The 25,923-nt window shown below is 39.4% G+C and overlaps 3 protein-coding genes across 8 annotated transcripts in view; 2 read left to right on the top strand and 1 right to left on the bottom strand.

Annotated features, from left to right (window-relative positions):
* Positions 1 to 20,867, top strand: part of LOC131336359 (uncharacterized) — a 57,325-nt gene extending 36,458 nt beyond the window's left edge. Inside the window, exons 1-12 of one of the 6 annotated variants that reach the window (XM_058372152.1) lie at positions 101 to 194; positions 13,432 to 13,490; positions 14,013 to 14,478; positions 15,844 to 16,071; positions 17,414 to 17,580; positions 17,900 to 17,998; positions 18,141 to 18,209; positions 18,280 to 18,420; positions 18,521 to 18,610; positions 19,423 to 19,590; positions 20,428 to 20,506; positions 20,608 to 20,867. In XM_058372152.1, coding sequence (XP_058228135.1) covers positions 116 to 194; positions 13,432 to 13,490; positions 14,013 to 14,478; positions 15,844 to 16,071; positions 17,414 to 17,580; positions 17,900 to 17,998; positions 18,141 to 18,209; positions 18,280 to 18,420; positions 18,521 to 18,610; positions 19,423 to 19,590; positions 20,428 to 20,506; positions 20,608 to 20,735 — 1,773 coding nt within the window. In that variant the 5' untranslated portion in view covers positions 101 to 115 and the 3' untranslated portion in view covers positions 20,736 to 20,867. The other 5 variants (XM_058372154.1, XM_058372155.1, XM_058372151.1 and 2 more) reach the window with 5 other exon arrangements.
* Positions 1,238 to 7,570, top strand: LOC131336361 (uncharacterized). Its single transcript, XM_058372160.1, has 5 exons — positions 1,238 to 2,471; positions 2,592 to 2,641; positions 5,662 to 5,785; positions 5,946 to 6,053; positions 6,649 to 7,570. Exons 1-5 carry the CDS (start codon positions 2,225 to 2,227, stop codon positions 7,266 to 7,268), a joined length of 1,149 nt encoding a protein of 382 aa, XP_058228143.1. The 5' UTR covers positions 1,238 to 2,224; the 3' UTR covers positions 7,269 to 7,570.
* A 914-nt stretch (positions 20,868 to 21,781) lies between the features above and the next one.
* LOC131335079 (vacuolar protein sorting-associated protein 29) lies at positions 21,782 to 25,561 on the bottom strand. Its single transcript, XM_058370269.1, has 4 exons — positions 25,403 to 25,561; positions 24,862 to 25,058; positions 22,991 to 23,128; positions 21,782 to 22,287 (listed from the first exon to the last, which is right to left on the bottom strand). The coding sequence occupies exons 2-4, from the start codon at positions 24,991 to 24,993 to the stop codon at positions 21,988 to 21,990; spliced, it is 570 nt and encodes a 189-aa protein (XP_058226252.1). The 5' UTR covers positions 24,994 to 25,058; positions 25,403 to 25,561; the 3' UTR covers positions 21,782 to 21,987.
* Between the last annotated feature and the right edge of the window lie 362 nt (positions 25,562 to 25,923).

Consider the following 25,923-nt stretch of genomic DNA (forward strand, 5'->3'; position numbering starts at 1 on the left):
TCTTGTGAATTTCGTGTACATGAAACAATTCGAAATGCATCTGTGTCAGAATATGCTTGACATCTGTTTCAAATACGTGTTTGTGTCAGTGTCCGAATTCGTGTTTTAAATTTTAATGGTGGAAGGGGTTCTAAAGTTGACCGGAGTATTTCCTATTCCGCGAATCACTTGCAATCAGAGTGAAACAGAAGTGAAGAAAATGGCTCTGGTATTTCCGAGTTTTTGGCCCAAATGGCCATAATTTGTAATCAAATTGGAGGAATACCCATCTTTCGAAACGTTTTGTAAAAATAGGCCATCACGCCTTTTCAAAACGCGTTATAGCGGTTAGGCCAACTCCTACGTGGCGAAGGAGTCCTAGTCAGATTGTTATAGCGCCTTTTAGGAAGGCATTATAAGCAGATTATTATAGCGCTTTTTACAAAGGCGTTTATAAGCAGATTATAACTCCTTCCCAAAAGGAGCTGTAGGTTTAAAATCCAGGTAAAATCCACACTTGAACATAAATCAAACCCTCTCCTTCTCCTCCTATCTGCTCGCCCTTCTCTCTCCATGTCAATCGTGACCTCTGAACCTGTGCGATCTCCTCCAGCCACGTTCCTCGTCTTCGTCGTCCTGCTCTCCACCCTCCGTTTCACCCACAGTAAGTCTCTCCCTCTCCATCTTCCTTGTCTCATCTCCATCTTCCTTGTCTCATGTATATGTGTATGTATATATATTTATATATATGTATGTATGTGTGTATATATACTAGGGTTTTGGCTCGAATATCGGCATTTAAGAAAAAAAAAATCATGGCTCGAAACACACTTTTTAAAGACACGATCGAATATATCAAGAGTATTGAGATGGTACATAACGCATTTTCGAGATTGTGTTATTAGGGTCAGAATTATAGCTCCTTTTGAAAAGAAACTATTAGGGTTAAAAGTAGCAGATTGTGTGATTAGGGTCAGAATTATAGCTCTTTTTCAAAAAGAGCTATTAGGGTTAAAATATGTAAAAGACGCTATTAGGGATTAGGGTTTAAAAATATAGCTCATTTTGAAAATGCGTTATTTAGGTTAGAACTATCACTCATTTTCAAAAGGCGCTATTATGGCAAAATGCGTGATTCCTACGTGGCAACCAAACCATGGTTACATGGCACCTAATCGCTATAACGCGTTTTGAAAATGCGCGATGACCTATTTTTACAAAGCGTTTCAAAAGATGGATATTTTTTCAATTTGATTACAAATTATGGTCATTTCGGCCAAAAACTCGGTATTTCCTCCCATTCCTGACGGTGAACCGTGAAATCCCCCGAGCAGGTTCCTCTCTCTCTCCCTAGTGATACGTAACTTGTTTGCAAGCTCAAGCTAAAAGAGGTAGTTGTGGGTATAGTCCTTGAGAGAGACAGAGCAGAGGTTGAAAGAACAAAAACTAGGGTTTCATCCAAATCAGGTTTCACACTTCCCACTGCTCTTCTATTTCACTGGAGACGATTCAAGTTCTTAAATTTGCTGGAGAACAAGTGTTGCAATTAGATTTTCTCTCTGTGGAAGTTGTTGCTCTGTAAGCTGAAACCATGGATAGCGAACCTGCTAAGAAAAAAGAGCAACGACTCAGAAGTCACTTTTGGACGAAGATTTTGTTCGTCCAGGGCAAGTTCAGAAAACTCTAGGCAGCAACAGCAACAGGAAGGCAAAGAAGGAAGAATGTTCAACTGAAACCACCACCCCAAGTTTAGGTGCTGACCCCACGGTTGCACTACTGGAGATGGTGGCGAGTGTCTCTCAATCACCGGTCAAAGCGCGTGAAGGGGATGATACCGTATGTGAAGCCCACACACCGGTTTCGATGGACATCCAGCCGTGTGGGGTGGGAGACGGCCAGGTTATATATGTAGTATAATATAATTATTAGTTTTATATACGCACATATAAAATCACAAAACCAGATTCGAGAAGGCCTGACTGAGAAGTGAGAAACAAGCACAGATCCGAGCAGACCTGACGGCAAACAACAGCCGGGTCGGACGGCGGCCAGATCGGGGAGAGAGAGAGGGGGCAAACTTTCTCCGGCGACGACGCCAGATCCGAGCAGTTCTCTGGCGATCAGCACAGATATGCCTTGGCTGTAGGCTGTAGCAGAGAGAGAGAGAGAGGCGCCACAAGCTAGGCTACCTACCTCGCCAGGGCTGGCGAGGTCTGTAGCCGGGGGAGGAGAACTGGCGAGGAGGATGCCGTGGCTGCTGGGAGTGGATTTGAACGGTTTTCCTCGCCACTTTTCTGGAAATTACCTTTTGCGGAGGCTGCTGGGGACGCTCTTATTCTGTTTCCTAGTTTTTGCCTTTTGGGTAGTTGTAATATATGATTCAGAACCAAAGCCAAAAATCGGGATCTATGAGCTGAAGACGGGAGATTTCTCTGTCAAGTTCACCACCTGGGGTGCCCGCATTGTCTCTCTTGTTGTCCCCAACAAAAACGGTGATTTTCTTATTTCCCATTTGATTTGCCCCTCCCTTCTGTGAATCAAACTGGAGTATATACTTTTCACCTATCTTCTCCTCATGGAATTATTCTTTTTCTTTTCTTGTTTTTTTGCAGGGAAGTTGGAGGATATTGTTCTGGGCTATGACTCTGCCATGGACTACCTGGTGAGATTTCTTTTGCTTCTACTTTTTTCCTTCCTCTTCTTTTTAGTTATTGGAATTGCAAGTTGCATTTCACACACACAGAGAGAGAGAGAGAGAGAGAGAGAGAGATTGCTTACTCACTCAAGAAACTTAAAATCAACAGACATCATTACGTGTAGAACTGTTGTTATTTCCCCTCTGATTTCACCTTTTTTCTTGCCAACAATAATTGATTAACGGGGGCCAGCTCATCTTTGAACATCTATCCTCCAACATCCTCCAAACCTCAACCTCTCTATCTCTACCTTGGGCTCACGACGTCGATCCGAATCATTTTTTTGGTTAGAATATGTGTGAAAGCAAATTTGATTGGACATCGATAGAAAATCGTATAATCACTGTTCATATCATAAAACTTGTTTATATATCTCTGATCAAGGTTGATTTTCACCACATATGTTGTTCGATGCAAAGTGTATGAAATGCGCGGTTCAGGTCACCGTTCTGGGCCTGCCAAGTTGGAGCAAAAAAGGTTGAGTTCCAGTGGGGTTCTTTGGTCAAAAGCATGGGTGTGAGCTGAAGCCGCCATGTTTGATTAGTCATATTAATTGTCTCCCGGTTGCTATTGCAACATTCCATGGGCCATTGTCAGTTTTCCCCCCCTCTGATATGGAAAATTCAAACGCTAGAAATGTGATCCAGAGCTGTAGCTCAAGTGGTCATGAGTGGAGACTTAGGTGCCAGTGTGTGAGGTCTCAGCTTTAAATCGATGGAACGACGTGGGCTTGCCGTAGTAATCTATATAGTAAATCTAATTCCAAACTATTTTGTAATTCTAATTCCTTGTCTACTCCTGTCATAGGATATTTGTTCAATAATATGATTAAATCTATTGAACATGAATGAGGCAATTAATCCCAAAAGTACTAAATATCCCATACCTTGTAGGATTAATTTTTAATTCTATTGAACATGAATGAGGCAATTCATCCCAAAAGTACCGTATATCCTATACCTTGTAGGATTTGGTTTGCAACATATATCCCCTTGACCAATCGTCGCATGCAAATGCCGGTTTTGTTGTTTATCCCTGATGGATTTTTTTAATCCAATCCCATGTCTAATCTGATCAAACCGGCTTGTATTTTGTTGTATGTTATTTTATTCTATAGCCATTTTTTTGAACTTTTTTTTTTATCTACGAAGAATCTGATCTATTCAGGACATGAGCTTTGGTTGTATCATTCAATTTGAATCTTCTGTTTTGTTTTCATCCATATGGCTGAAAGATCAACCGAAAGATAAGACTACCAAGTACCAACGCTCTGATGAGTTGGGTGCACTTTTAGCTCATTTGAAAGAGGGATGAGCCTAGAATGGAATCTTTTTTACAAAATCAATTTTTAAAGTCAGAAATAACATCTAAGAATAGTCAGCCTCCTTTATTGACCCTAATCCTTTCATTTCCTAACTTTTGTTTTGTATTCAATCTGTCAAATTAGTATCAATTGCATTTTGCATTAGGAAACTGATTTTCGCGCTCCACTTTTTACTGACGGCGCTCCACTTTTAACGTGAAGTTACCTGTAACTTCATGAATAAAGTGGAGTGCCATCCGTAAAAAGTGGAGTGCGAAAATCAAAATCCTTTGCATTATCTTACATATCAGATAGTATGGCCGATAAATAGGTAAATATCGATAGAGAAGGCCCAAAATCCCGCTACATAATGGCCTGTATGATACAATACCGCTTATATGTTTAGAACCCTGTGTTGGTATGGGTGTCCTTTGGAATTTAGGTATTCAAAAGCAAGTGTTTGAAGGGATATTTTCTAAATTGCTTAATTGTGGGGGTTTCTCTGCAAAATCCTGAAGTTCATTTCACATGCATTCTTAACCTCTTTTGATGCTCAACTTTAACATATTCTCATCCCTCCTAGGATTCCTCTATAGTAAGATTTTTTTCACATAACAAAAAGATACAAGTTCAAAGGGTATACTGTTGTCTAATGGATGCTTGTCAGATTTCTTGTAATAATAAGACTTTGAGGTATTTTCTAAATTGACTGAAAGGTGTAGTTTCTGTTCTCTTGCCAGACAGCATGGGCTTGTTGTTTTGTGTTGCCGGGGGTTCTCTCCTAGAGTGTTGTTTTGCTTTTTGTTGTCTCGATTTTGAAGAGTATGCCCTTGGTCACTCTCTTTTTGGTTGTTTGGTTCTGTCTTTTTGACTTTTTTAAAAAAATTATGAGTTTCGATCTTTTTTTTTATTACTTTTTCGGTTCTTCTCGCTAAGATGAATCAATAAGTCACAAAAATTTGACGCAAAACTAACAAATGCAAAAAAAAATTTAAATGAAGACAAAAAAGTCACTCTTAACTTTTTAATCCAAAACCGCTTGGCATCACATGTGATTTGTTTTTTAAATGGAAGAGGTACATATCCCTATTTGATTGTTATATTCCTTCTGCTCTCTTTAACGTGCAACTTCATTACCTATTATTTGTTTGCAGTATGGGATATCCCTTTCTGTTGAGCAGCATTATTAGCATACTTTATGGTCAATGACCGCATAATATTTTTTAGAAAACACCTTATTGGTTAGGAATTTCCCGTATTTTTTAATAATAGTGCTTCCGACGCAAATCTGAACATAGATGTGGTCGGAATCATTCGATCCATGAGGGTCCATAGTGCATTAATAGAACCCACGTGTGCATCAGAGGACTCCAGACACATCTTTGCGGCTTGCGCAGATATGTGTACTCCTTTCTTAGTCCTTTCTCGTTCCCTAAGGAAAATTGTAACTCCCTCTTTCTTACAAGGAGACAATGGAAGAACAATCGGACACCGATTATGGGTCCCTCCTAAACAAATAATTCGGGCTCTTCATTTCATAAGAGTATATAGATGGATGGTCTTGGTGCAGCCTCTTGGTCATTATGCTGGAAATTGTTGGACATTTGATTATGCAGCAACCTCTGGAAAATTCTTTTACTATTTCATTAAGACTGTTTGATACACACTCTCATTTTTCTCCAGAATGATACAACGTATTTTGGTGCCACTGTCGGACGTGTTGCTAACAGAATTGGGGGTGCTCAATTTACTTTAAATGGAACCCATTACAAGCTGGATGCTAATGACGGGAAAAATACGCTTCATGGTACGCATTCTTGATTCACTTATAATTTACAAAGTTATTCAACTGATGGGGGAAACAAAGACAGAGAACTTCCGCTTTGTTTCTCCCCCTCTACTATATGAAGGTCATTCATATCTACAAATGACTTTTGCTGATAATAGTTCTACTATATGAATACCAGGTGGGTCCAAAGGCTACAGCTGTGTTGTTTGGAAGGTGAGAAAGTACCATAATGAAGGTCCTTCACCTTACATAACCTTTGGCTATAACAGCTATGATGGTGAAGAAGGTGAGCATTACTATTTGATGGTAACCTCAAACAAGAGTTATGTAACTTGTAAGTAGCAAATTTAACCGGAAAATAACTGATGACTATCCCATTACATGTCAATTTGCCCGAAGACTCTGAACATTATCTTTTCCTCTATTTAAACTGGCGTGTCCTTCGTAGGCAATCTTCTCATTATTAGAGGCTCCCATGCCCAGGGAGCATAATTGGCTTGAAAAGATACACTTCATTCGATCGGCATTCACTAGACCCCTGGCGATCGAGTCCTGACTCTGTATGGCTTCTTGATACCTACGGAGGTGCATAGGGTTGGGACGAACTTCTGTGTAGGGTTGTCACTCCTTTAATGTCGGCTTTATATTGTCCTATATTTCATATACAGGTGAACATTCCCTCAAGGCCGGTCTTTAATTGTACTTCAGTCTTACCTATAAAAATAATAGTCTAGCAGTTAATAGAAGTTAGACAGTGTGATTGATAAAGTACTATGTTCCAATCCAAGATATACAAAGAGGTATTTTGATTTAAAGCACCTAAAATTACCCAATAGAATACAGTTATCTTTGACATTGAAGCTATCTTTTGTGTTGTACAGGATTTCCAGGTGATCTGCACACATCAGTGACCTATACTCTTTCCGGACTTAACCTGGCTGTGGAAATGAAAGCCAATGATATAGACAAGGTCACTCCAGTAAACCTAGCACACCACTCCTATTGGAACCTCGGTGGCCACAACAGTGGTGATATTTTGTTGAACGAGATCCAGATATTCGGATCCCACATAACACCTGTTGACGAAAACCTCATCCCCACTGGCAAACTAACGTCCGTAGAAGGCACAGCCTATGATTTCCTCCAACCTGCATCCATTGCAAGCAAGATCAAGAATCTTCCGAAAGGTTACGACATCAACTATGCTCTTGATGGAGGTTCCAGTGAAAAATTGAAGACGGCGGCTATAGTGTATGATAAGAAATCGGGAAGAGTAATGGAGGTGTTAACGAATCAACCAGGGTTGCAGTTTTACACGGGGAACTATTTGGACAACGTGAAGGGGAAAGGTGGGTTTCTTTATCAACCTCATGCCGGTTTGTGCTTGGAGACACAAGGCTTTCCTGATGCGGTTAACCACCCCAATTACCCTTCCCAGATTGTTACTCCTGGGAACACATACGTGCATGGGATGTTGTTCAAGTTTTCTACCAATGGCTGAATAGAAAGTAGAGAGATTTTCTAATCTCAGAAAAGATGATGTATTTTTACCACTTCTCTTTTTCCGTCCCCTTCGTAGGATTTGGATGAAAGAGATGAACGATCTGATTGTGACATCGCGGACACCAGTTTAACTTTGCATTGGTGTGTTTGAGTTTTGTCAGCTGCAATGCAATCTTTTGCCTTGCACTCTCTAATGTGTCTTTGATTTTTTAGTGAAGATCTTTTGCGTTTGTTGAACTGAAAGTTTGAAATTTTTAATTCACTTTTATCTGCATTTATTAACCCAGCACTTTATTGTTTTGTCTTTGTTCAAATTTTTTTTTCGCATTTGTTAGTTTTGCGCTTAGCTTTTGTGGATTATTAACTGTTTCGTCAATTTTTTTTTGGCATCAAAAAAAGAACTTCATAGATAGATAAAGGTTCAATACATGAGTAAACATATTACAACCCCAATGAACAAAAGCTAGTCAATCTAAGAGTTAGAAGCATAAAACAGATTACAAGAAGCATAAATAAGGAAAGCAACTCCCAAAACAGCTTGTGAGGACTATCCGTTATCAAAGGGATAGGATATATCGCCTTCGGAGTGAATTCTGGAAGATGATGCAAAACTTGCCAAAAGATATGCTTGATAGACTTTGATACACTCACAAAAGATGAAACTGCAAGTGTGGACTGATTGATCATTGAGCTAGAAAGCAGAAGTCAAAAAACAAGGGGGCTGCAGTTGCTGAAAAAAATCTTTAATGCTTCTCAACAGTTGGAAAAGAGAAGAGTCATTAGTATGAATACTGATATGTAGCATATGATTTTTAATGGCCCAACTCAATGCCTTAATTATAGAGATGATAGAGGATCAGTCCTTTTGAAATTTGGAGCTTTTAAAAAGGGAGCCCACAATCCTGAAGTTAACCATAAAAGTTACTCCCACACCGGATTTCTTGAGCTGCAAATTAGAAGCATTGGCACAATAGATATCCAAAGTAGGTTCTGCCCAAGAGCAGAGACAAGGATTGGCATGGAAAGTAAAGATGTCTGCCAAATGGGAAGGGCTAGGTATCTCATGAGAGCTAGATTCTCCGTGATGCACTATTCCAGAACCACTTGTATGCAATTTCAATGGGGGAGATACAGCTGGTTTTAGGGATGCGAAGGCTTGAAAAATGGAATGACATAATTGGTTTGCATGACAGATAACTTGCATGGGGGAAGAAGATATGGAATTAAACACAGCGTTGTTTCTAGCAAGCCAAATACACCATAAAAAATAAGAGATTCTTGAGAAAAAAGCATGCTTTTTCAGAGCCAAGATGTGGGCAGTATGATGCAACCATCCTAGCCAAAAGGAAATGGAATGGCTAGGAGTTTCAGTAATGCAAATCCCAAAATCAGCACCAAACCAAAAAGGCCTCACAAATACACAATGAAGAAAAAGGTGAACTAGACTCTCGGAGCATTGTTTGCACAAAGGACAAATGGATACACCTTTCCATCCTTGATTAACTAAGAGGTCACCTACTGGCAAGCATTCATGACTCAATTGCCATAAGAAAACCTGAATTTTGTGAGGAATCGGTAAGGACCAAATGAAGTTCCATTTGAAGTTTGGCCAAAAGGGATGGATAAAGGGGCTGATAGGAGCGGAACTAGATTGGAGTTTGAGAGCTAAGAGGAGGGAATAAGCTGACTTTACACTAAAGTCACCATTGTTGGAGTGACCCCAAATGAATATGTCCTCAAACCCAAACTGAGAAAGAGGGATGAACATGATAAGAGATGAATATTCAGCAGGGAAGAGAGATGCAATAAGATTCTTATTCCACTCTTTCGTACCAGGCATGAAAAGCTTGTCGACAGTGGCATTTTTAAGGGAAAGAAATGTACTTAAAAGGAGTGTCATTAGAGAGACAAGAATGTAGCTTAATGGGAAGAGGTGATGGGAGCCAGTAGTCATTCCAAATTGAGATTTTATCCCCAGATCCAATCTGCTATCTAATACCCTTAACAAGAACATCTCTACCATGTAAAATGCTCTTTCAAGCCTAAGAACTTGAAGCTGAAGGTTTAACTTCCAGAAAAGGAGTGGAATGAAAGAATTTTGAGAGGAAGAAAGACGAGAAGAGACAATTGGGATGGTCAAGAATTCTCCAGCTCTGTTTGGCTAGAAGGGCTTGATTAAAAAGATGTTAAGTCTTTGATACCTAAGCCTCCTTCTGCTTTTGAAAAACAAAAAGAATTCCAATTTTTTCAGTGGAAGGATTTTTTGTTGGTTGTGCCAGACCAAAGGAAATTTGAGAGAATGGAGGAGAAATTTTTTTTTTTGTGACAGAGGATGGGAATTTGAGGCTAGACGTATGATAAACGAGCAAGGAAGTAAGAATGTGTTTAATTAAAGACAACCTCCCAGCTTTGTTAAGGAGTAAGAAAACCCAACCTTGGTATCTATCATCAATATTATTAATGATATCCTGAAAAATTTCCTTTTTCTTTGAGACTAAATCTAAACTTATCCCAAGATACTTCCCAAAATAAGGAGAAATGGGAATGTTGAGAGTAGAGGAGATGGAGGAGTATATGGAGGGAGGAGAGTTTGGGTTGATGAAAATGCTTGACTTTTGGAAGTTAACTAGCTGGCCTGAGAGTTGGTAGCAAGAGTCCACGATGGATTGAAAAGTTGAGACTCCAAAATCAGTTACTTTGAAAAGAGAAAGCTATCATCAGCAAATAAGAGGTGTGTGATTGAGGGTCCACCCCTGGAAAGCTTTATCCCTTTGATTAACCCTTGATTCTTTGCGGAATCTAACATAGAAGACAAGATGTCAACACATAGCACAAAGAGGTAAGGGGATAAAGGATCTCCTTGATGAAGGCCTTGGGTTGGATGGAAAAATGGAGTGTAAGACCCATTGACAAGGACAGAATAGGAGACTGTAGATACACGTTGCATGATTAAATGAATCCATTTCAGTGGAAAACCATAGAGATGAAGAAAAGTTACCAAAAATTCCCATCTAACATGGTCAAATGCTTTACTCATATCCAATTTGATAGATGCATAACAATTAGAGCCCATGTTTTTATTTCTAACAAAATGGGTAAGTTCCTAGGCAATAGAAGTGTTATCTGTGACCACCTGGCCAGGAATAAGGCCATTTTGATAGAGTGAAATCAATGAGCTTATGACCATTCTGATTCTGTTGGATAATACCTTGGAGATGAGCTTGTAAACGACATTACAAAGGTTAATAGGTCTAAAGTGATCCACATAAACAGGATTGCTATTTTTTAGAATGAGAGCAATGAATGTCTTATTAACTTCTTTGAGGAGCTTTCCAGAGTTTAGGAAAGAGAGAACAACTGAAGTGATTTGGGCAGCTATGGGGCCGGGTGGAACCCCATCAGGACCTAGAGATTTGAAGGGAGTCATTTGGAAAAGAGTTTTTTTAACCTCCCAAGCTTGGAAAGGGTGGTTTAAAGAAGCTAGCTAAGTGTTAGAGAGAGTGGAGAATGGAACAAAGGAATGAAGAGAATCTAAGGGAAAGAAGGAAGCAGAAGAGTAAAAAGATTTAAAATGCTGGTGAAATTCATTTCTAACATTAGATTCATCCCTCAAGACAGCACCAGAGGAAGAGGTGCGTTGCCAGATATGATTCTTAGCTCTCCTAGCTTTTGTCATTGAGAGAAAGAACTTGGTGTTACAATCTCCAAGAGCAAGCCAATGTTGTTTGGCTCTTTGAGCCTAGAATAATTCTTCTTGCTCCAAGAGAGAATCTAGCTCCTTCCTTAAAGACTTTTCAAGAAGAATGTTTGTTGGAGAGAGATTTTCAAGAATACTACCTAACTGAGATTGAATCATTTTTATTTTAATAGGAATGGAATCCTTCCACTCTCTGGCCGAAAGCTTCAAAACTTTAATCATGATCTTATTATGATTAAGAACTCTAAAAAGAGGAGAACCAGGAAGAGGCATAGTCCAAATGAATTCAATGATTTTCAAAGCTGTTGGGTTTTGAAGCCACCAAGCTTCAAATTTATAAGGGAAAGGGAAAAAAGATGAAGGTGGGGAGGTAATAAAAGAGATAGCAGCATGATCAGACCTAGAGATGCCCAGGTTGGACATATAGGCTTTGGGAAACTTGTCCAGCCATTGAAGGTTACACCAACCCCTGTCAAGCCTCTCAAAAGTGCATGCATCTCCTTCCCTATTGTTGGTCCATGTAAACCCCGGGAACATTTTTGACTTCAACAAGACCAAAGGAATTAAGGAAAGATTGGATAGGGAGAGATCCAGTGTGGAGATTATTTTTGCCCCATTTATCTACAGGAGAAAGGACTTGGTTAAAGTCCCCACAAAGTAAGAGAGGTCCAGAAAAGGAGGAGATGGTTGCTGACAAAGAGTCCCAAACACTAGATCTGTGTTCTAAGACAGGGTGACCATAAATGAAACCACAAAACCAGGAAGAACCAAACTCGTCCAAAATCGAAGTGTGAATAAAATAAGGGGAGGAAGCATGACAAGTTAAAGATAGGAAGCTTTTCCAACCTACCCAAAGTCCACCACAAGAACCATTAGAATCCACACCAAAACAATTAGAGAAACCATGCTTAGAGAATAGTTTATTAGTATAGATAACATCCGACTTAGTTTCAGAAAGAAAAAGGATGTCAGGAGCATGATCATGGATTAAATGGGAGACTGCTCTGACTGTAAGGGATTGACCAAGACCCCTACAGTTCCAGCAGAGAATTTTCATGATTAGGGGAAAAGAGTACAGAAGCTAGGCTCCAAATTTTTTGTTAAATGCAGATAAGACTGATTAAGAGCAAGAAGCATCAATTAGAGAGGAGATCTCTATGTCCATACAGTCAAGAAAATAGCTGTGGGAAGAAAAGGGTGTTAAAAAAGAGATACCTAGAGGTTGTTCCCTTTGATTTAGTTGAACAAGTTTAGAACGCTTACCCCCATGAAGAACCTGAATCTGAAGAGGAAGAAGACCTCTTCTTTGAAATAGGTGATTGCTGCTGCATGGCATTGCTTAAAGAGCAGGAGACGTTACCCTCCCCAGGGCTAACTGACAGAGAATCAAAGACCACAGGAGTATCATCCCCATTAAAATCTGGAGCTGAGCATCTAAATACCTCAGTGATGGAGGATGGTTTGGGGTTGGGATCAGAGGTTGTTAGAAGAAGTGGAGTGACAGATTGTGGAGGGTTTCGTTGTTGGTGAGGAAAAGGTGGGGGGGTTTTGTCTTGGGTTTCAGTAATGTTATTTGCATGTAGGCTAAAAGGATGGACCAGAAGGGTTTGGGCTTCTTGATTCAAAGGAACTGAAGAAGAAGTGATGATTTGAAGCGGGGTGTTCGTGGTAGCCGCATGCAGACTCGTGGGAGCAGTTGGCTCAGAGGTCAAGTTGTTCTGTTTCCATGATTTCATCAACCAGCAGTAGGTGTTTGAATCAGGAACTGATCTGTGTCGTCAATTTGAAGGACAAAATAAGAAAAAACTTAAAAATCTTAGCAGATGTGTAGTTCAAGAGAAAACGAAAATTATTCAATACTTTCAGAGTATATAAACAGTATACTCCCTCCTCTCACATAATATGTGGGACCCACATGTTATGTGAGAGGAAGGAATATATTGTTCATATATTCCAAAAATTTGAATAATTACTCAAAAGAAAAACAGTCTATTATTTGTATCCTTATCTGCATTGACAAATGAGACCAAAAATTTGAACCTTTGCCATTTTAGGATTTTGGGTTTTAAAGCAAAATGCTTTGACGCAGCTGCCCGATGAATGTGTGTCTTAACCGTACATCGTGTGTGTGTGTTTTTTTTTTTTAATTAATATGTACATCATGTTTAAAGTTCCCGTAACATACTGCTCGGGATTTTAGTTTCTGATAATTTTTAAAGGAAATGTTTTGCACGTAAATCTAAACATAGATATGTCCACACAACCATGATCTTGGTCCGATCCTGTGAAATTTCTGTACATGAAACAATTCGAAAGGCATCTGTGTCACAATACGGTTCGCATATGTTTCAATTACGTTTCTGTGTCCTAATCCGTACTCATGTATTAAACTTTTATAAGGGTTGGAGGGGTTCTAGAGTAAAATATTCCACGAATCACTTGCAATCAGAGGGAAGCAGAAGTGAAAAAACAAAATGGCTCTGGTATTTCCTCCCATTCCTTTGGTTGAAATCCCCCGAACAGGTTCCTCTCTCTCTCGCTCTCTCCCTACTGTAATGTACTTGTTTGCATAGATAATCTATATAGTTACATAGAACTAGATATAAAGCACCGAACTGTATGAGGTAGTTGTGGGTAGAACCAAAAACTAGGGTTTCATCCAAATCAGGTTTCACAGTTCCCGGAACTCTTCTATTTCACCAGAGACAATTCGAGTTCTTAAATTTTCTGGGAACCGAAACTAGGGTTTCATCCAAATCAGGTTTCACACTTCCCACTACTCTTCTATTTCACCAGAGACAATTCGAGTTCTTAAATTTGCTGGGAACAGAAACTAGGGTTTCATCCAAATCAGGTTTCACAGCTCCCACTACTCTTCTATTTCACCAGAGACAATTCAAGTTCTTAAATTTGCTGGGAACAAAAACTAGGGTTTCATCCAAATCAGGTTTTACACTTCCCAATACTCTTCTATTTCACTAGAGACAATTCGTGTTCTTAAATTTGCTGGAGAACAAGTCTTGCAATTAGATTTTCTCTGTGTAGAAGTTGCTCTGTAGAGCTGAAACCATGGATATCAAACCTGCTAAGAAAAAGAGCAACGACTCAGATGATCTGGCTTCCCGCCGGTCATCGCGCCGTCGAGGGCCTCCGAAGTCACCTTTGGATGAAGATTTTGTTCGTCCAGGGCAAGTTCAGAAAACTCTAGGCAGCAACAGCAACAAGAAGGCGAAGAAGGAAGAATGTTCAACTGAAACCACCACCCCAAGTTCAGGTGCTGACCCCACGGTTGCCCTACTGGAGTTGGCGGCGAGTGTCTCACAATCGCCAGTGAAAGTGTGTGAAGGGGATGATACCGTATGTGAAGCCCACGCACCGGTTTTGACGGACATCCAGTCGTGTGGGGTGGGAGACGGCCAGGTTGACAAGGATGCTGCTGGTGATGAGGACACTGTGTCAAAGCACCCGAGTAACCCTAGTGTTTCTACTGGAGCTACGGACCCGAGTGAGGGTAAGTGCAAATTTTTTTGGACATAATTAGTTGAAATGAGATGTTCAGAATTAAAGCTTTTTGGTGTGGATCATACTTTGGTTGGCTAATGATAAACTGTTATCTTTGCATCAAGTCGAAATGTGGGCTTAGTGGTCGTTTGTTGTTGGGAAGTGGTTATTGTTGGACAATGGCTTCTTCATATTCAGAAATGAAAGATGATGAGCCATGTTAAGGGAAAGGTGGGCTGAGAAGTTGCGTAAGGATAATCTTAGGGAGGTTATTACTGTTAAACAATGATTCTTCTAAATTGATCATACGCTTTATTATCAGTTTGGAACAACTAACAAAAGAAAATAAACAGCATTCGGTAACTTTTATTTGGCTGATTTGTGCTATGTACAAATCTGAAAAACACATAAAGTATGGTTATTCATAATGCATTTCACGTGTTGCCCGTACCTGTGCCCAATTTGTCAGCCAAGTCAATGTAGCCTACAATTAGGAAAATTAGCAAGTCCACATCTAGACATGTGCCAAGTCTGACAACTGTCCGGAGCGGGTAACATAGATGAAGTGGCTATGAACAGGGATTAATGGTCATATATAGGCTATGGGTGGGTTGCCCTTACTCTGTTGGAGGCAAATTGATTTGTAATAAAAAAGATGGTATAGTGGTATGCACTTGTCCAAAGATTAACTCGTGTTCCACTTTGGCTTAAAGTAATGTTCTTCCTTTGACTTTGGACAGAAGATGGTTTGAGTTTTGTGGTAAGATTCATTGGTTCACCCATGTCTTGATGAGCTTACTCGCTAAAAAAGTGGGCTAACTTTTTGCTCAGATGTTCATATTCAAGCTAATAAGGATTGTACGTGTCATGGAAGCTACAAAAGTGTGATTTGTGTGAGGCTTTTGGTGACAGGAATTATTCTTGTCCTAGTAAACCCAAGCCTGTAAAGGGTTTTTTGCAGAATCAAGTGTAGAGAGTCTAGTGGAAACTATGGTAAATGGGTCGGAAGGGGTGTAGAAGGAGAAAAGAGAAATGTGCTACTCCGGCTTCAAATAAGCTTGAAGTAATTCTCACATCCTTGTTCACCCTGTCATTGATAGTTGAGGTTCTGTCATCATGTGAACAGAAAAGCCTTGAGGCTGTTAGAAAAGGTAATTCAGGGTGGAGTTGGGTTTCTCTCCTTCAAGTGTGACATTTGGGGAAGTTATCATAGCTTCTTCACGTGAGGAATACCATTTACAAATCTAAAGATAAAGGTGAAACCTTTTCCACCAGCCCTCTTTTGGTATTATAACTTTTCCCGAAAAACAAAGCTTATGTACTTTGTATACCAAGCAGGGGCTAATTTTTCACGGTGATTTGTTTTTCCTATCAGGGAAATTGAAAAGTTCCAGGTTGATTGATTATGCTAGCAGTGAGAAGAGATCTCAAATTCTGGCCTCTTCTTGTGCTGCCCCATCTGCATCTTCCTCATTGGCTATGTCGAAGAAGCGGGTGTGGATATGGACTGAGAACAAACAAGTCATGACGGCTGCCGTAGAGAGAGGCTGGAACACATTCGTCTTCTCCTCCCAATGTCGCGCCCTTGCTAGTGAATGGTCTTGTAAGCTTTCCTCAACTTGCTTGTCCTTTATAAAGTTGGTTTTGCGTATTGTTTGCTACTGAAATTTAGTAAGCATTGATTTTTTGTTCGATAGGATTAGTAAGCATGTATTTAAACATGTGAAGAAAGAATTTGGTCTCATTTTTTGTTTCTTCTTTCTAAGCGTTTCTTCCTTGTTGTGGGAAACACCAGTTCATAACTTTTACGAAATGATCCCTAATAGAAAATAAAAAATGAGGTAAAATGTCATGCCGCGGGGAGGCTAGGCATTGTATGCTTGTCCACTCACTTTACTGATGTACATACATGCATATTTTGACCTACTACAGAACCGAAGGTTTTCCATATGAAATTCGGTCCAATGAATTTGAACATGAACTGCTCTCCTCTTGACATTACAATGGAAAGTATGTCAAATTATTTTGTGAGAGTACTTGTACATCACTTTCTAGGTGCATATCCAAAAGTCTCATTTGCATTTAGTTGTCCAACCAATTAGTGGTTTAGGCTAAGAGTCCTCGACTTCATCACCTTTGTGCATTAAAGTCTCGTAGCATCTGCTTATGCATTATTTGGTTTGTCTTTACCAATGATCCTAACCTATTTTTTTTCTGCTACTCATAATATCTAATAACATCTCCCAACCTCTTACTTGGTGCAAACCAACCGGCAAATATGCACAAAACAGCCATGCACAGTTATGCACACTGTCTTGTGGTCGTAACTCATACGTGTGCAAGGTTTTTGTTGGAGAGTTTTTACTTAATTTGTTGACACTATGACTGGACAACTTTTATTTCCTAATGAAGTGGCATAATTATCTTTCAAGTATTCAGAATTTCAGATCAAAAGAAAAAATAATCTTTCTAAGTATATGTCGGAGTTAGGACAAGTTGAGTGTACGTGCAGGAAACTGTTGACAGAATATGCATATTGGCATGTTAGATATTTGCCTGGAACTTGGTCTTCATGTGCATAGATAATGTGTGCAAAAAATGGAATCATTCATATGCATTTTGTGGGAAATCCACTTTAAACTCATGTTTGTCCTAATTGTATTGCTTCCACAATACTTCTGTTTAGGGAAGGGTCAAGTATGTTATGCTGCTTAATGAGTGGCTAAAACTTTCAGTGTTCACAATTTCATGCTCACTAATAGATAAACATAAAGTCATGTAATCCATAAACATGCACTACTATAACATATATTGCTGTGATGGATGTGTGGATTTTTGCAAACTAATGCACTTAACACCCTCTTCCAATTTAAAGCGATACTCTTTAATACCACCATAGAAGCGTTCAAGTTATTAACTTTGTTGTGTTGGTTTCAAATGTACAGCTATGGCAATGATATATCCTCTGTTTATAGAAAAAGGAGAGCTTTTAGATAGTGACTGCAGAAGAGTTGCCACTTTTTCTGAGATTTCTTCTCCCGAACAATTAGAGAGGCTTCAACCAGAGGATGAACAAGCAGAGATTGTTATTGTCAATTTACTGGATTGGCAGGTATGCTGATCAACTACTACTTGATGGAGTTTCAATCTATTATAGATTCAGTAATATGAACTTTACTGTCCTCTTCACTGAACTGCTACAATTCCGTCTGCTGGTTGAGGCAGTGGCTTCTCTCTGTACTTTTTTTTGTTTTTAATAATGATCCCAAATTCTCACTTTGTCCAGTAACTTAGGAAGTTTCAGTCATTAACATAATCCTTTTCTTGCTTTTGTTCAGTTAACATTCTTATACGTGGTAACATGGGTGAAATATGAAGTCAGTTGTTTCAAAGTATACCTAATGGGCCTCTTTAATGGATGTCTCTCTTAGGTGATACCTGCCGAGAATATTGTTGCAGCTTTTCAAAGCAGTCAAAAAACAGTATTTGCCATCTCAAAAACCTCCACTGAAGCTCAAATTTTCCTCGAGGTAACCTTCTAGATGCTCAAAGCGTGAGACCCAACAATGTGCTCATGAATAAACAATCAACACTTCATTGTTTTTCTTTTCTCAAATTGTAAAATTTCTCTTGAAAAGCAGACGGTACATTTACATGTTTCTGCTTTTGCAGGCCTTGGAATTGGGTCTAGGTGGAGTTGTTTTGAAAGTTGAGGATGTGAAGGCTGTCCTTGAGCTGAAGGTAATACCTTCTAGTACAGGGCTTATTAGCTGGTGAAAGCGTTGCTCCTTATCAATGGTAATTTTCTCAGGACTATTTTGACAGAAGAAATGAAGCAAGCAATATGTTGGATTTGACAAAAGCTACTGTAACTCAAGTTCAAATGGCCGGAATGGGTGATCGAGTTTGCGTGGATCTCTGTAGCCTCCTGAGACCTGGTGAAGGACTTCTGGTTTGCTCCTCCTAATACTCCTCTTATATATCCGTGCTACATGTTTCAGTCCCGATAACCATATATCTTAAGCCATTTTGCTGGACGGGTATCTTCATAGGTTGGATCCTTTGCTAGAGGGCTATTCCTTGTTCATTCAGAATGCTTGGAATCCAATTATATTTCCAGCAGGCCTTTCCGAGTCAATGCGGTCAGTTTTTTCCTAGAATAGCTGAGTTATTTTATTGCAAGTTTTCTTGTTTCCAGCAAAAGTTTATGGTGTCTGCTTAGTGCTGCATTTAATTGCCTTCACCTTTTGGCCCATTTTTATGTGATGGCTAGAAGAGATTAATTGAGTAAATAGTATATAAACTGAAGTTATAATATTTCCAGCTAATGTTTTTTAAACTCGTTAGAGCTTGTCCCACATAGGTGAATTATAATCTCGAAAAATAAATATACGAGTCTGGACGGCCTCTCCACTTATTACCAATTGGGTTTTGAGTTGGATGCTTTAACAGGGTGGTATCTGAGCTAGGCTTTCATAGTCTTTTGGACAGGACTTTCTCGATTGCTTGCCCCGCTGTTCCTTCCTTAAGCGCACCTTGTTTCGTTGTGATTCCTATATTATGGTTCCTTTGTTTACGTCTCCACGTGCGGGTCAGGGTCATTGATTAATTATAAGCTTGAAAAACTAGTATATGAGCCTAGGTGGCCTCTCCGCTCATTGCTTATTGGTTTTGAGTTGGATGTTTTAAGAAAAGTATCCATGTAATCTGCAATGACTATTTCCCGTTGTAGTTTCTACTGGTGGTTAGAATGGGTGTACGGACCTATGATCCACAGCATAACGGACATAAACCCTGCTTTATGCATTTGGTTTCTTTGATTTGTAGAATCATAAAACAATTTTGAGAAATGAATTTCTGTCATTGTGTCCCAATCTCGATCATGATGAGAGGAGTGTATTGTCGTTTTCCATGTGTTTTTTTCCTGATATCGTGGTTGCTTAATAACCAACAGGGGCCTGTGCACGCGTATGTTGCTGTTCCTGGAGGAAAAACCTGCTACCTTTCAGAGTTGAAAGCAGGCAAAGAGGTAATCGTTGTCGATCAAAATGGTAGCCAACGAAGTGCAATTGTTGGGCGTGTGAAGATTGAAACCCGACCACTAATCCTCGTGGAGGGAAAGGTTGGTCATTTATATACCTCAATATTCTCTCACGCATCACAAGACAACTTTACCTGTCAGTTGTCCTTAATTGGAGTTGAAAAACTTGACATTATAACTGTGATATCATCTACAAGTGCACTCTTATGTTGTTAAACATTGCAATTGTTAGCAAGATGGTGGAAGTGAGAATCTTGTCAAGTTCTAAAATTTTGCGACACTCATTCTGTGAACCTTAAACAATTTATGGAGAGCAATTGTGAAAATTAAGTTGAAGCCCTACAATTATAATCAGAAACTTTTTGGAAGTACATGGTTTCTGCAGCGACATTAGAAAGCTGAGGTGGTAGATTTCATGAAGAATGGGTAACAGTATGTGTCAAATAGTTTAGTGGTAGGTACTGATAATATAGGATGTCGAATCACAATTAGACTCTGAATATCTGGCAGAAGATGTTGTTGACTTGGTGATGATTTCGTTTCCCCATGACCAATGTTCTGTCTTTTTGTTGCCCGGCAAAGTTGAGAAAAAAATGAGCTTTTGGTATGTTGCATGTTTTACTGCTTGTTTGTACCAAATGAAGCATATACCTGGGAAAACCTTAAATGCTTCGAAGTAGCGAAAGTGAGCAACAGTAACAGCTAACTGTGAAATTCTACCATGTTATCTTGGTTTTCTTTCCATAGTTATGGCAGCTCCGCGATTCAGTAAACAAGTTGGAAAAAGGTTTTCATCTCGAATTAGTTCCCAACGCTTTGGCAAACCCGGTGCACGAGGCTCCCATCATTGCGGGGTGTTGGGAAGGGTTCACGGTTGATTGAGTTAAACTTCTAATCCTCAAAATTTTGATGCTGCAGACTGATTCAGATGATCCCACTGTGTATAGCATCCTTCTTCAGAATGCCGAAACAGTTCCCTTAGTCTCTGCCCAACGAGGTATGTCCTAGTCCTGGATTGATCATTGGTTTAAAAATCTGCTGGGAATGGCATCGCATTCATTCCTTACCAAATTTTATCCATGACATGGTACTCTGCAGGAAATGGATATCAAAGTAAAGCAATACCTGTGACTTCACTCAAAGTTGGTGATGAAGTTATGCTGAGGATACAGGGCGGTGCTCGGCACACGGGAATTGAAATCCAAGAATTCATTGTAGAGAAATGAACAAGCTAGGCTAAACATTGTACCATATGGAACTCTCCTTCGTTGTGTACCGTAATCAAATATTCAAATGAATGAACATGTGTAGCCGAGCCCTTTCCTGGTCTTGAATTATTTCTCAGACTTAAAAAGGCAGAGCATTGGTTTCATCTTAAAACAGAAACAACCTGATAGATGTCCAACTTAAGTTTATTCCAAAATTGAACTTAAATCATTCATTCTATACAAGAACACTGTTAACAAAATGTTCACAGCCTGTTTGGATGGGGGATGGAGGCTGGATTTGTAATCGGCCGGATTTAGAGTCCCGGCCCCATGTAAATCCAGTGTTTGGGAAGCAAAAAATGCAGGTGGATTTGCCCCTGGATTTGCGAACTTGGGATTACAAATCCACCTCCAGGTGGATTTGTGAACGATAGGGGGTTGGGGGTGTCGTTGAGCAAACGGGATTATGCGTGGTGGTTGAATGACCTCTCTACCCTGGCCTTTTTTTGTTTGTTACGCGTTTGGGTCGAGAGAGATAGAGAGAGAGAGAGAGAGAGAGAGAGAGAGAGAGAGAGAGAGAGAGAGAGGGTTTGGATGAATTAGGCTGTGATGAATCGAATTTGGGTTTTGATTTTGGGTTTGGATGAATTCAGCGATTTACAGGGAGAAGAAGAAAGGAGGAATTATTTAGTGTGGCACATGTGTATGCTATCCTAGGAGCTTCAGTAATCTAAATGGTCCAAATGCTTCCTAGAATCTTCAGTGATCTAACGGTCCAATTATTTTGGTGTGGCACATATTGTTTAAACATTTGTAAGATAAATTGAAGGTATTTTATTCCAAAATTAATGGTAAATATCAATTTATTCTAATTAATTTGAAATAAATCAGTTTTGAACATTAAAAAATAAAGTGGGGGCAATTTAATCTTTTGACATCTTATCTCATCATATCCACTGGCCAAATCCTCCTCCTTAAGAAACCATTCAAACACCTAATTACAAATCCACTATTCTTAAGAGATGGCCCCACCTTCCTTGACATATCAATCCTCATTACATATCTACTCTCAAATCCACCCTCATTCTATATCCATCCAAAACAAATCCTTCATCCAAATGGGCCGTCAGAGTGTAAGGAAAACACAAATAACAGAATCACGATAGTTCAAATTTAGAAGGCAACAAAATGTATGCTAACAAACTAAAACAACAAATTCACGTGCAGAACAAAAGCGTTGAGATTTCAACAGAATCTTGGATCAGTGTGTTCAATGTGTAGCAGTTGTGGCAGTTTTCTTGAAATCTATCTTGTCAACCTTCACTTCTCCGTCAATGAGTTCATAAACATAGACGACGACTCGAAGGCCATCAATATCCATGAGCACAAAACTTGGGTTCACGTCATATGTGATGCTGCTGTAGGCTCCGGTGGCAGATCCAGGATTAATGACAACACCACCCTCGTGTTTGTATGCCTTGAACTGATGGGTGTGACCACTAACAAGGATGTCCACATCTAACTGTCTCTGGAGCATCGCAAGAGAATCAAGATCTCCCCAGGGGACAACCTGCAAAAAAATTTCAAACATGTGATGGAAACCCTCGGTAGTGGAGTGTAGTAGAAGTAGTTGCAGAAAAGTATAACCAACTGTAGTCCTACTAACGTGCATCGCGTAAGCGATGACACTTGTTGAGCTTCATCATCTATGCCACACACTATTGGATAAAGAAATCTTGATAATTAGTCCAATTTAAATTGATTAATTTGCCTGCTTGACATCCTACTTTCTCAATGTCCTGTATGAAATCCATGTGTATTGTTCTGCGTGACTAAGTTAACCAAAAAGCACCGAAATGTTGGAATCACAGGGACACAGTGCAACATCAACAAGAGAATGACCATCGTCACTTATATTTCATTCTCAGTTTGAAAGAGAAGGTGCAAAATCTGTTCATTCCACCAAAGGAAACATTAGATAAATGAGAGCAGCCCAGCAGACTACTCCCATATAGGCCCGGGTATTGTTTGAGATTTTGCTGAACATGAGAAGACGTAGCTGCCAGTTTCCTAGAAAGTGCATTCCACGCTGCAAAACGAATACTACTCCCAATTGTTTGGAATTAGCATAGTTTTTTCCAAAGCAACTTATCAAATTTCGTCCGTAAATCTCATTACACTCAAAAAAGGTTTTCCTACAGCACAACAACAATGTACTCTAACACACCAAAAAACACAACGAACTTGTATTAAAAACAGAAGGAAAATCCAACCTGATGACCGTGGCATAACCCAAGCTTGAATTGTCCAATTGTAAGAGTTTTGGTTTCTGGATAACGGGTATCTTCATCATATTCACCTCGAGTAATATGCAAGCTAGGGCAAAGGCTCTTCAAATAATCATGAACTTCCTGTGGTGAAAATAACAAGAAGTTGATCAGAGGCGTCTGCACATGGTTTTACCAAGAAAAAGTACCTCATGAATGATGCCAGGATTTCTCCTCTGTGGATGCATTATACCCAGAGCAGAACATAGATCCTCTAATTCCAAGGATTTAGGAGAAGAAGAAGCTCAGACTGTGGTGGGACAAAAAAGAATTCCTACCCACTCATTTTCCTTACTCCTATTTAATTCAAGTTCATTCCCAAATAGCCAACCAATGTTGTCTTAATATCATAATGTATGCAGTATCATGCTCCGGATGCATGCACGTAATTGTAACTAACTTTTGGATATATCTCTACAGTTTAGCCCAAAAGATATGGTGTAAGGAGAGATCTGATGCTTGGACATGCACCCAAATACGATACTCGAAGCCAAGACCATATACCAAGGAGCAAGGAGTATTAAATTGAAGTTCGAAGAGAAATAAAGAAGCTGATTTCCCAGAGGCAAAATCTCACAGATATTTATCTCATTCATCGAGATACAAAAACATTTAAATAAGTCATCGGGTTTGGATAAACAATGACTAAACAGCCGAGTGTGCATTTCTACCCCTCAACCTACCTAAAGCACCATTATTCTTTGTTTCTTCCATTGTACTTCAGATAGAGGTCCTTGTATATCATTTGGGAGATCACATACCAACTCAACATATAGATAACGAGTCAAGAGAAACTACACAAGGGTTAGCAGTTTAGCACCTTATATATTGTAGATTACGCTTCCAAAACTGTAATAAATTCTCACCCTACTGGAGGATCTGATTGCACGTGCTATAGGGATATTCTATAATACTGGTTCTTGTTCCCTCATACTAATCTGCTATCATAATGGCGGGCACCCAACCACCAAGAATGAGGTATTCTAAACCAAGTTTTATTCGAGTGTTGTCTCAATTGTCAAGGTTACTATGTGCTTGTGCATCAGATCCATCTTTCACTCTCTTCTTGAGATACAATAGTGTATAAAGGAGCAATAGCGAATTGGCATTTCAGAAGAACTGTCATAACACTATTCAGGAGAATTCGAGTGCCATCAACATTTCTTTCCTTTGCCGAAGATAGCTAGTTTGTCTCAATATCAGTTAGCATTTAGCAATTATCCTCTTTGGAACCCATTTAAGATGTCCAAAGCTCAAAGAGTCATGACAAAGTGAAGCAAGTACCTCAAAGCCAACCTTAATCAGATGACTAAAAACGCTTTTGACCAAGAAAGAGAACCATCAGATGACCAAGATCGTGCCAACTCTTTGCCTCCTATATTCTACCCATCCGGGCCAGAAAGGATTTTGTGGGACTGAGCAATACAAGTCCATTGGCACCTCCTGTCTTCTTTACCCTACTTTCCTCTCTTGTAGCCAAACAGACAATACACTCACCAACTTCAAAGATGATCCAGTGAACCCACTTCGAAAAAAATAGAAAACATAGCAGCACAACAGAAATGGAGGTGAAAATGATAAATTAACTTGTTTTCGTGGACATTTTCTTTTCTTGATAAATCCATTTTTGCAAACACAGCACACATGGAATGATACTGAAGCTACAGCAAAAAAAGCTATCAAATTCGACACTTGCAGTGAATATGAACAGTAAGAATCAGACTGAGGCAGGCCAAATCGTAAATGACATCAAGAGAAGTGTAAAACAAGCAACAGCAGAGGGGGAAAAAACTGGATCCATAAGAAAAGAATCTCACTTTGATACAGAGATTGCCAGTGCAAATGATGTGCTGAATCTTGCCAGGAACAAGCATTGACTTGAACTTTGGGGGCAAATCTGGTGCCCTGTGTGGGATGTGCAGATCCCCAATAGCCAATACTAACACCATTCTCTCCCACTAAAAAGATTTCAATAAAACTACCTCACTCCTCCAATTTAGTCAGTCATCACAATCTGCACCAAATTATAAACAACCCATAACTATTATTACTATTAAGTGAATGCCACGCGTATACTAAAAGGCCACAATACAAAAAGGCCCATAACTATAAAATCATGCAAATCTTGAAATCTCACAATTAACTAAAAAAATGGGGAAAAAAATAAAAGAGCCTAATCATCAATTACACACACAAAAAATCGACATCTTTGTTAGATTGTAACGTAAAGCCTAGATCTTTGTCCATTTCACAGATCGCTACACTGCTAGGGCTCGTTTAAGGCACAGCGAAAGCATGAAATTGCATCTGAATTATAAATGTGCAGTAAAGATTGGAGATTGAATACGAAGGAATTACCAGTAGAAGAAGAGATCCAATTCAATTAATCAAAGAAAGAGTACTCTTGACGTAAACGGGTTTTGAGTCCTTGGAGGGTTCCGAGTTGAAGAGTGCAGCCGTGTGGGTGTTCCGTTCAGGACGATGCGAATTTTCTTGTGTAGAAGAAATTGGTACAAAGTACACTAGTCTTCCCTGAGGTTTCTGATATTGACAAAGTTTCGCCTTAGACTTTTGAAAATGACACAAATAGTCCCTCTGCTTGGGTTGCCACACAACCCTTGCAATTGTTGATGGGTGCTGATAAATACAACTGCGAATTTGCTACATCTAGCCAATTCATAAGAGGAAATTTTTGGATTCCTCCTTATAAATTGGCTACATCTAGTAAATTTACAGTTGTATTTAACTGGGCCCTTGTTGATTGTTCAAAAGATTGACCAAATTTTAAAACATTTCTCTGCATTTTTATTTTTATTTTACATCAATCACAAAACCTAGTGGAGTATCTTTCATAAAAAATAATAAAATAAACATATGAA

The sequence above is a fragment of the Rhododendron vialii genome, chromosome 8a, assembly GCF_030253575.1.
Source record: "Rhododendron vialii isolate Sample 1 chromosome 8a, ASM3025357v1".
NCBI classification, from domain to species: Eukaryota; Viridiplantae; Streptophyta; class Magnoliopsida; order Ericales; family Ericaceae; genus Rhododendron; species Rhododendron vialii.